This window comes from Chelonoidis abingdonii, chromosome 8 (genome assembly GCF_003597395.2).
Source record: "Chelonoidis abingdonii isolate Lonesome George chromosome 8, CheloAbing_2.0, whole genome shotgun sequence".
NCBI classification, from domain to species: Eukaryota; Metazoa; Chordata; order Testudines; family Testudinidae; genus Chelonoidis; species Chelonoidis abingdonii.
The window spans coordinates 63,009,969-63,021,196 of record NC_133776.1 but is presented as its reverse complement, the minus strand read 5'-3'; the positions used below and the strand labels follow the sequence as shown (position 1 = coordinate 63,021,196).

At 51.9% G+C, this 11,228-nt stretch overlaps 1 protein-coding gene across 4 annotated transcripts in view; it reads right to left on the bottom strand.

Annotated features, from left to right (window-relative positions):
- Window positions 1-10,909, bottom strand: part of SASH3 (SAM and SH3 domain containing 3) — a 29,135-nt gene extending 18,226 nt beyond the window's left edge. For 3 of the 4 annotated variants that reach the window (XM_032785928.2, XM_032785911.2, XM_032785939.2), the window contains exon 1: window positions 10,746-10,886. In XM_032785928.2, the coding sequence (XP_032641819.1) occupies window positions 10,746-10,802 (57 nt within the window). In that variant the 5' untranslated portion in view covers window positions 10,803-10,886. Of the gene's footprint in view, window positions 1-10,745 lie in introns of all 4 variants that reach the window. The other variant, XM_032785919.2, reaches the window with a different exon arrangement.
- Between the last annotated feature and the right edge of the window lie 319 nt (window positions 10,910-11,228).

Genomic DNA, 11,228 nt, shown 5'->3' with positions numbered 1-11,228 from the left:
TTGGCTGCGGGGGGTGGGGGGGCGTTCAAGGTGGAAGTTTTGCCTAGGGCGCGAAACATCCTTGCACCAGTTCTGTATGAGGCTGTCGCAGCTCCTTGGCATCCTTGTAGCTGTGCCCATTGATACATAACTTCTACTGCAGGTTTTAGGGTCAACTCAGTCTCAGTCAATAGCTGTTTTCAGATGGCTTCATTGTGCATCCCACACACTAGCCAGCCACTTAATGCATCATTGAAACTTGCTCTAAAGCAGCAATGTTGTTAATGGCCTTAATTCAGCCACAGAATCTGGAATCATTTCCTTCTCCTTTTCATTCTGTTAATAAAAGCAGAGGCTCTGCAATGCCCAGTGGCTTTGGGGAACAGGGAATCTTGTAGAATCTCAACCACTGCTTTGGCTGCAGGCTTAAGCGGAGTTGTTAGGCTATGCAGCATGCGATATGTTTTGACCTCACTGCACTCAGTAAAACCCCCACCTGGTTTCATCAGTTATCCCATTAGCTATGCTAGGCTGTTCCAGTCTCTCATTATAGGTGGGTCAGGCCTTTGCGGAGCTCCCAAACAAGTCAAATTTCTCCAAACAGCCTTTAACTGCTACATGAGCCTGTCACTCATAGTCACAGTACCTGCAATTTCACTGTCACTCTGCCCCTAGCCCTGTGTTCCTGGATCAAGGTCCCATCCTCACCACCAGTCATTGTGGGTTGTGCTCTTTATACAACATTGGTCATATGAACGAGCCAACTGGGCATGATGGGCTCCAAATGGCCACACCATGCCAGGCCTCCTTACACATACCCTGCTGCTCTGGCTGGTGGCTGGCAGTTTCAAGAACACAGACGGCACCAGTAGAGAGCAAAAACTATTTAAAGGGATATGACCCTATTCCCATATGCTCCATTAGCCTTCTTGGTTAAAGAGGAAAGCTTGAGAACACGATTCCCAAAAGCTCAAAAACTGAAAGGGAAAAACACAGACATACATGTTACTATGTTTTAAAAGTCTCAGTTTTTTAAGCCTATCTCAGGATTTTGGGGTCTTACCCCCTGATTTGGAACACGTAGGGTTGGCAGCACTGCAACGGCTATACCTGCAAAATGACACTGGATTGTCAAGGGAGTTTTTGTTCTCTAGTGCACTGCACGTGTGCCCCACGCTGTACTGAACCCACTTGGCAGAACAGGCTGTGGGAATGGTAGGGGAAGGCACATCCCTGGGCATAAAGGGAGGGTTGAGCTGACATAGGTGTCAGGCCATGTCTCTGCACAACCACACAGTATGGAAGGCTGTCTGCAGGGGAACACAGTGATTTTGCTCAGAATCAGTGCAGGGAAAGGACTGGTCACAAACGCAAGCACTTCCAAAGAGGCTGGCGCAACAGCTGCTGCCTTAGGCCCCTCCCACGTGCTGTCACTTCTGCAGGCATTGATGGGACCCCATGGAAATCCTGGCCACAAAGTGTTTTACTTCACAAAGCACACGTTCGCGAGGTGCCAGCGCAGTCAGTCAGTTGCTGTAAGTCCGCACCTGCTGGTCTCACCCCTTGGACTCTCTGCACTGGTGATCTAACAACACCCAAGACTACCTGATCTGTCCTGATGTTCCAAGATCCTGCCTGCTTGGGAGCACCACACTACCGGGCTGTCCTCTGCAATGGCTGGCTGCTGTAATCAAAAAGCCCCACAATCCTGGCAGCTGGCAATAAAGGTCTTCGGTCCCTGGCAGATGTGAGCAAAGGTCCTTGTTCCCTTCTGTAATGTGTACGTACTAGAAAACAAGGCTTTGCCAGCTTGTATGAGGGGCTGGAGGTGAGCCTGGAGTGATGATCCTGGCTGTATAGTGAGCCTCCTGGCTGACAGCTGTGCTGTAATCCCTGGGTTTGCTCAACCCACCCAGTATATCCGGGAGTTCTCTCTGTACTTTGCTTCTCCAGGGAGGTAGTGAAGACAGCCTGGAGGCTGTGGGTTTCAGACCCCTCACCACTACAGTGCCTCCTCGTGACAGGGCGTTGTGTAGCAGCTCTGTCCCTGCCTAATGCTCCCCTGCCGACAGCCGCCCTGGTCCTCTGGTAATCTGCCTCTTCCTGCCACTCAACTCTCTGGCCAGGTCACAATTCAGTCCTCTCCTAGGGTAACAGAAAGTCCAACAGTCTAATGTCCTCACCAAAGGGTCTTGGGCCCTGCTCTGGATTCTGTGGTGCTCACAACCTTCACCATGGTTTATCCCTCCTCAGGACTCCCAAGGCTCCCCTCTGGGTCCCCTAATGAAAATCCCAAACTAAGCATACAGACACAAACCAATTTCAGCCCTCCTCAGCCTGGGCCTTGTCTCCCTCTTTGCTGCACTGTTCCCTCACTGGGCACCTCCCAGGCTCTCTCCCTGGTTGTCCAAATCCTGCTACTGGGGCTGCTCTATTCTCAGGGGCTGCTTTCTGTCTCCTGGTCTCCTGCCAGGATCGCCCGCTCAGGGGAGGAACCCAAGGTCACCCCACTGACCCCCATGGAGTGACTGCAGAGTTCCTCGCTCTCTACTGCCACAGCCCCTTTCCACTGTCACCTTCCTGCCTGTGTGAGCCTGGGCCACCTCCAGGTGCAGCCAGATAAGTGACTCTCATGCCTTCATTAACCCTTTCAGGGAGAGTGTGGGGTACATGCCCCATCAGCGCAACCATAAAGTCTAGGGACTTGCTTTTAACACCCACTCAAAAAAACACTCCAGCTGGGTCTGAAGCCCAGTGACATGGTATTTCCAGTTGTGTGGAAATATCCCTGGCTCACACATAGCACTGTCAAGCATCTGGTATATTACTATAAATAACACAGTAAGCTGGGCTGCATGGAGCTGTGCAGCACCTGGTTCGGGAACAGTGTCTGGGGTGCATTGGGGGAAGAGGGGGAGTGAGCTGTCTGCCCAGGGCAAGCTGCAGGCACAAGGGCAAACAAAACATTACCACTGGGGGAGAAGCAGATGGGCAGGGGACAGCTGTGGTTCATGGTGGTTGGGCCCACCCTGCAACCTAGGAGCAAGCCCATCATTTCTGTAGAATTTAAACATCTAATGGGAGGGAGGAACCAGCAAATAGCTTTTCCAGTTTATCTGCTTGCCACAGAAGTAGGGAGGAGGGATAGCTCAGTGGTTTGAGCATTGGCCTGCTAAACCTAGGGTTGTAAGCTCAGTCCTTGAGGGGACCACTTCAGGATCTGGGGCACAATCAGAACTTGGTCCTGCTAGTGAAGGCAGGGGACTGGACTCAATGATCTTTCAGGGTCCCTTCCAGCTCTATGAGATAGGTATATCTCCATATATTGACAAAACCATCCATGTGTTACACTGACACACAGCTATCTCCTGGAGTTTGTGGATAACCTTAAAAGAGAGCTCTGAGAGGTGGGAATAGCCCCATTCATTTCTATGGGTCTTTAACACTGAAGCTAGAAGGTGACTCTTTCAATCACATTGTCTATTTTACAGTCTCTTTTTAGCAAAAGTATCAAGCTAATGTGCCTCTCCATCATTGCTGGAAGGAGTCTGTGTGTGCCACTGGGGGGGATTTTACACACTGGACTAAACAACCTGAGCCTTAGAAAGTGACCACTAGATGGTTGAGTTCAGGATCGTGATAAAAGGAAGAAAGGAGAGTAGCAAAATACTGACCCTAGACTTCAAAAAAGCAGACTTAGACTCCCTTAGGGAACTGATGGGCAGAGTCCCCTGGGAAGCTAATATGAGGGGGAAAGGAGTCCAGGAGAGCTGGCTGAATTTTAAAGAAGCCTTATTGAGGGCACAGGAACAAACCATCCTTATGTGCAGAAAGAATCGCAAATATGGCAGGCAACCAGCTTGGCTTAACAGTGAAATCTTTGGTGAGCTTAAACTCAAACAGGAAGCTTACAAGAAGTGGAAATTTGGACAGCTGACTAGGAAGGAGTATAAAATTATTGCTAGAGCATGCAGGGGTGTAATCAGGAAGGCCAAGGCACAATTGGAGTTGCAGCTAGCAAGGGATGTGTAGCGTAACAAGAAAGGTTTTGATAGGTATGTTAGCAACAAGAAGGCGGCCAGGGAAAGGGTGGGACCCTTACTGACCTGGTGACAGATGATGTGGAAAAAGCTGAAGTACTCAATGCTTTTTTTGCCTCGGTCTTCAAAGACAAGATCAGTTCCCAGACTGCTGCACTGGGCAGCACAGTATGGGGAGGAGGTGAGCAGCCCTCAGTGGTGAAAGAACAGGTTAAGGACTATTTAGAAAAGCTGGACATGTACAAGTCCATGGGTCCAGATCTAATGCATCCAAGGGTGTTGAGGGAGTCGGTTGATGTGATTGCAGAGCCATTTGCCATTATCTTTGAAAATTCATGGCAATCGGGGGAGGTCCAAGACGACTGGAAAAAGGCAAATATAGTGCCCATATTTTAAAAAGGGAAGAAAGAGAACCCGGGGAACTACAGCCTCACTTCAGTCCCCAGCAAAATCATGGAGCAGGTCCACAAGGAATCCATTTTGAAGCACTTGGAGGGGAGGAAGGTTATCAGGAACAGTCAACATGGATTCACTAAGGGCAAGTTATGCCTGACCAACCTGATTCACTTCTATGATGAGATAACTGGCTCTCTGGATATGGGGAAAGTGGTGGATGTGATATATTTTGACTTTAGCAAAGCTTTTGATACAGTTTCCCACAGTATTCCTGCCAGCAAGTTAAAGACGTATGGCTAGGATGAATGGACTATAAGGTGGACAGAAATCTGGTTAGATTGTTGGGCTCAACAGGTAGTGATCAACGGCTTGATGTCTAGTTGGCAGCAGATATCAAGTCGAATGCCCCAGAGGTCAGTCCTGGGGGAAGTTTTGTTCAACATCTTTATTAATGATCTGGATGATGGGATGAATTGCACCCTCAGCAAGTTCACAGCTGACACTAAGCTGGGAGGAGCGGTAGATACACTGTAGGGTGGGGATAGGGTCCAGAGTGACCTAGACAAATTGGAGGACTGAGCCAAAAGAAATCTTTTCAGGTTCAACAAGGACAAGTTCAGAGTCCTGCACTGAGGAAGGAAGAATCCCATACACTGCTACAGTTTGGGGATTGACTGGCTAAACAGCAGTTCTGCAGAGAAGGACCTGGGGATTATAGGAGAAGCTGGATATGAGTTAGCAGTGTGCCCTTATTGACAAGAAGGCCAACAGCACATTGGCCTGTATTAATGGGAGCATTACCAGCAGATTGAGGGACGTGATTATTCCCTTCTATTCGGCACTGGTAAGGCCACACCTGGAGTATTGCATCCAGTTTTGGTCCCCCCACTACAGAAAGGATGTGGACAAATTGGAGAGAGTCCAGCGGAGGGCAATGAAAATGATTAGGGGCTGGGGCACACGAGGAGAGGCTGAGGGAACTGGGCTTGTTTAGTCTGCAGAAGAGAAGAATGAGGGGGGATTTGATAGCAGCCTTCAACAATCGGGAGGGGAGGTCCAAAGTGGATGGCGCAAGGTTGTTCTCAGTGGTGGCAGATGACAGAACAAGAAGCAATGGTCTCAGGTTGCAGTGAGGGAGATCTAGGTTGGATATTAGGTAACACTATTTCACTAGGAGGGTGGTGAAGCACTGGAATGAGTTCCCTAGGGAGGTGGTAGAATCTCCATCCTTAGAGGTTTTTAAGGCCCCATCTTGACAAATCTCTGGCTGGGATGATTTAGTTGGTGTTGGTCCTGCTTTGAGCAGGGGATTAGACTAGATGACCTCCTGTGGTACCTTCCAACCCTAACATTCTATGAAAACCAGTCCCGTGAGTAACTGTATTTTCCTTTGAGGGCACTTCCTCCAGCACCTGGCACTTCCTGGGAACTCATAGCCCTGCAGCCTCATCTGGCTTTGTTTGTGGGATGTGGTGAGTGAGTAGGGCTGGGTCAGGCTACAATTTGATTATGGTGACAAAAGTTTAAGTTCTAGCCTCTTGGGTTGAGCAGCTCCGCTGTATAAGTCAGGCACTATGTGGGGCCAGCACCAGGTGACACATCTGTCAGCAAGTCAAAGGGAACACACACGGGGTCAGCGCTAGGGGTCAGCATCTGTCAGGGAGTCAGATGGGATGTGCATGGGGCTGGCATTACAGATCAGCATCTGTCAGCAAGTCAGATGGGATGTGCATGGGGCTGGTGCTAGGGAACAGTGTCCATTGTTGAATTGGAGGGGATGTGTGCAGGGCTGGCACTACAACGTGGTGTCTGTCAATGAGTTGGAGGGGACACATAGGAGGACAGCGCTAGGAGATGGTGTCTGTCAGTGAGGCAGAGCAGACACATATAGACCCTGAGTTAGGCAGCCCATCTGTTGGTGAGTCAGAGAGCATATGCACAGGGCCAGTGGTAGGCGACCCATCTATCGCTGAGTCAGAGGGGACGTGTGGGGGGCCGGCAATAGATGACCTGTCAGTCAATGAGTCTGTCAGTGAGTCGGAGGGGACATGCGGGGCTGGCACTAGACGACCCATCTGTTGGTGAGTTGGAGGGGACATGAAGGGCTGGCGCTAGGCGACCCGTCTATCAATGAGGCAGTGGGGACACATGGAGCTGGCGCTAGAGGACACGCAGGGCTGGCACTAGGCCACCCATCTGGGAGAAAGGCAGAGGGGGCCACCCATCTGGAAAATGTCAAGTGCCTGGAAGAGCAGCTGGAGAAAGTCTTGGCAGAGGCTGGCTCTCACTGGAAGTAAAGGGGGATCAGGCAGGAGTTTCAATGCCAGTAGCAATGGGAAAATGGAAGTGACTGACTAGCGTCAGTGAGAGGCTCGGAGGGGGTGGTGGAATGCAGGGTGCCAAGAGCTAGAGAAGGAAAGTAGGGCCAGAGGACTAAGAGCCCAGGCCCCTGAGAGGAGGGGAAGTGAGACTGGAGGGTGGGGCAGTGAGACGGGAGGGGATGCCCAGTGAGGCCTGCTGCTATGATGCTGCCTCATCCTGCCCTGCCTCCCCAGAGAGGCCCTGTTTCCATGGTGAGAGGAGGAAGGATGTGGTACTTCCCAATGTCTCATTCACTCTGTGCAGGGCTGTTGCAAGGGCCTGCTGTGTCAGACTGGAGGGACAGACTCTCTGCAGAGCGCCCCAGAGGTAGCAGGGGAGTCTAGCACGTGCAGGGGTCGGTTGTCGTTCCTGGGCCAGGCCAGCAGTGGTGGGATAGATATTTCCAAGGGCTGCTGGTTGCATGAGGCTTGTAACCTCCTATACCATGTGGAAACCAAATCCTCACTGAGCCTTCCACAGACACTCCTGAGCCCACTCCCTGGCCTCAATATATCACTTCCAAAGTGGGGCACTGCCCACATTCAGCTGGCTGAGGTCAACACAAATAGTGGCTTCCTCTTCCTCATCCTCTCCCTTGCAGAGCTGCCCACTCTCACGGTGTTGGGGAAGGACAGATTTGGGTTCTCATTAGCTCCTGATTTGTTGTCTTCAAACTTGTGAAATGTTGCCCTTATCCAAAATGACCGTCTTCCTATTCCTTTCAATGTGACTGAAGCCAAAGCTCCCCTCCGCCAAGATAGCTGCTGTTTTCCTACTGTCTTTGCAGATAACAGAGAGGCTCCTACAGGGGTTACGGGGACGAGGGAGATGGAGTGGGGGATGTAGTGGGGACTCGTCCAAGTTCTGCCCATACAATAAGCCCCACCACTCATGATGCCAGAATGAGGCACTGCTCTCAGTAGCTATCGAAAGTTGATAATGTGAGCTCTTTGTACTCCATGGGACCTTGGGCTGGGCTCCCTTGTGGCAGGAGGAAACACAGAAGTGGTGGTATCTCCCAACCCAACCTGCTCCTACCTCCAAAATGAACCATCGCTTAGTGCAGGCTGCACAGGTCTCCATACTAGACTGGCTGCTCTCCTTGCATGGGCACTGAAATAGTTCAGTGTTAACAATTACAACATCAGTACAGACATCTGACTTAGAACCCACTGAAATAAGTGGTGCAGATCATATCTCAGAGCTATTGTCTGAGGCTCTCCACAAATTTGGCTGCATCAATCATAAACTATCAGGGTTAGAAGGGACCTCAGGAGATCCCACCCCCTGCTCAAAGTACAGCCAATCCCCAGATTTTTTGCCCCAGAGCCCTAAATGGCCCCCTCAAAGATTGAGCTCAGAACCCTAGGTTTGGCAAGCCAATGCTCAAACCACTAGGCATGTGTTAAGAAATTGGAATCTGAGGCGTAGGGAGTAGGAAGGAGACTGAGGGAGATTACACCTTGGCAGAGGCAGGGTTCCTGGGGAGGTTGGTTGGGGTTTGGGGTTCCTGGGAACCATAGTTGGGGACAGGGTTCCCAGGTAGATTAGATACAGGTGAGGCTCCTGGGAAGGTTAGATTCCTGGGGAGGTTACTTAGGGGGTGGGTTCCTGGGGTGAAGTTAATTGGGGGCAGATTCCTGGAGAAGTTTATCGGGGCAAGGTTCCTGTGGAGGTTAGATAGAGGACAGATTTCTGGGGAAGTTAATTGGGGGCAGGTTTCTGGGGAGGTTAGTTGTGGTTCCTGGGAAGTGCAGTCGGGGGCAGTGTGTCTGGGGAGATTAGATAGAGGACAGGTTCCTGGGGAAATTAATCGGGGGCAGGTTCCTGGGGAGGTTAATCCTGGAGTTGGCTGTGGTGTATTGAGGACTGTGTTGGAATTGCAAGCTATCACTTTAAGAGTGGAGGTTTTCTTGGTCTTGCTTGCAGTCTAATGGGCTCTGTAGGAAAGCATGTGATCAGAGTCACTCTGGAAAAAGCCAGATTAGAACAAGGTGGGGTAAGTAGTGCCGCCTGCCTTAGGGAGCAGCCCAGTTTCTTTCTCTCTGGTTTTGATTACCGTGTGTGATCTGTCTGGTGTCTAAGAGTAAAAGTAGTGCTATGCTGCACCCTTCCAGCGGGAGTATTTGATGTCTTTTATCTAACTTTGTGTGTAGGTCATGAACAACACTGGGGAGGCGCATCCTGGGGAAAATCCTTTGTATCATTCTAATGGCTTGTGGCAATGCTTGTTGCCAACCCGTATGGAGATGGGTCTGGTGCTGTATGTGTGCTCTTGGCAGGCCATGGAGCCAATATGACAGGCCTGCACTGGCTGCACACCAGGCCCCCTGGCCTGTCCTCATGACCAGCCTAGCATGGCCTCTGCACCCCATGGGACTCTGCTGGATCAGGGAGAGCTAGGCTACTTGACCCTGAAGTGTTGGGGAATGGGTCCAGGTGTCTACCAATGGCCAGACCCAGGATCCGTGTCTCCTTCAGCCTCCTCTTGCCTAAGGTTGCTCAGTGCTAGCTGGTGTTGAGCACTCACTGGAGCCAGTCCTTGCAGGCTGCCAGAGGAAGTGGTTAGCAGCACGTGATCAGCTCAGCGTAGAATTGCCTGCACCACAAACACCTTGAAGGGCTTTGATCCATGAGCTAAAACCCTGGTGATGTTTCTGCAAAAGTTTCTCACCAGCCTGAGAGCGGAGCAGCTACTGCTCTCTGCAGACGCAGCCCAGCCCTTCAGCACCCTCACAGGAAGGAAATGACAAGTGCCATCCCCTCCACCCACAAATGCACAAGCAGGGGTTTTCACACCCCTGCACTCCACGCTGGGCAGAAGCCACATTCCAGTACACTAGTGCCAGGATCATTCCAGGACTGGACTCTGCTCTCACTCACATCAGTGCAAACCAAGGGGATCTCCATGGACTTCAGTGACATTAGGCAGCTGAAGTTGGCCCCCCAGCCTTGAAATGCGGCATTGCCTACAAGGCAATGCACTAGTGCTGGGATCTGCTAACTCCCAGCTCCAACTCATATGATTCACCCTCCTAGCTCATCTGGTGCTGGGGGCCACCTCCGACCAGCAAGCGAAGGCAAACTCCACACCCAGGGCCTCAGCAGCAGGATTCATCCTCCTGCTTCACTGTCACCGTGGGATCCCAATGCCAGGTCACTGGCCTTGGAGCAAGAAGCCAAGCGTTGGATTTTCACCCCGCACTTTTGTCAGTTTTGAGCTCATCAGCCCCATGCAGGTCTTGGCAAATGAGAGTGAGCTTAGAGAAGAGCAACCCCAGTGATCAGGTGGGGTTGGGAAACCGGGAGCTGTGGCCAAGGAGACTTGCAGTGCAGCCGAGAGCTACCTGACGGGGAAGGGAAGGGAGATGTGTGGAGAGCAGCTAAGTAGACACAATAGGGAGACACGAGCAGAGGAAATGTAGGCTGAATACCAGGAACGTTTTGCTGGCACTGGAATAGTGTCGTTCCCCCAGAGAGGTGATGGGGGCCATGGCTTACCACTAAGCAGTCTAGCCTGGACCAAACCCTGGAGACATTCCTGCAGCACCCAGGGAGTGGGATGAGTGGCACCGAGGGCCGAGAGGACTTTGCCATTTCTAATTCCTGTAGTTCCACAATTCACTCCCAGCCCTGGACATGGCACAGGGTCTTCGTCCAGACTAGTCACCCTCCCACCCACCATCACAGGGGGTCTGCTCTCAGCATAGTCCTTCTGTGGGGTGCAGGCTGGCGCCGTCCACACCAGCAGGGTCTGATGGGAGACCATCCCTCTGTGGAATTGGCTGGATCGGTCAGCTCTGCCAGCCTCTAGTGTCAGGGCCATGAACCCACAGGCAGCATGGAGCTGCTCAGAGCTGGGACCTGGGGGAGGGGAGAGACTGAGAAAGCTTGCAGCTGGTGGGCTGGTCACAGCTGGGCTGTGGGCCACCCTTTGCTGGAGTGGGCAGAGGCGCTTCTCACACTCACCTTCTTCTTCTGCACCTGCTCCTTGTCGCTGGCGTTGGATGGTTTGCGGCGCAGCATGGCGCTCTCTCCAGAAAAGCTGGAACAGGACAAGCAAGGGGAAGCCTGAGCTGCGGAGCACAGCACCCAGCGTGTCACTTACTGCACCCGTAGCCGAAGCAGACACTGGGAAATGCACAGGAAGCTGCGGTGTCACGAGTTGCACTTACGGCAATTGCTGCTCCAGGGCAGCTGGTGCTGGGGGAGGAAGAAGGAAGTAGTTTGAGAATGGTCTCCCTGCCATGGAACCTGGTGTCCTGTATGCCAGGGAGGGCACTGCCCACGTCCCCGGACACAGCCAGAGGATTCTTTCCGTGCCCTCTCAGCAGACACTGCTACACATGTTCATGACCAGCACATTCCCCCCCAATTGCTGCACAGATCCCTCTGGGGGGACCTTCCCCTGAACCAACTCCAGACTGGTTTATACATTTCTCCAGAGGGGCT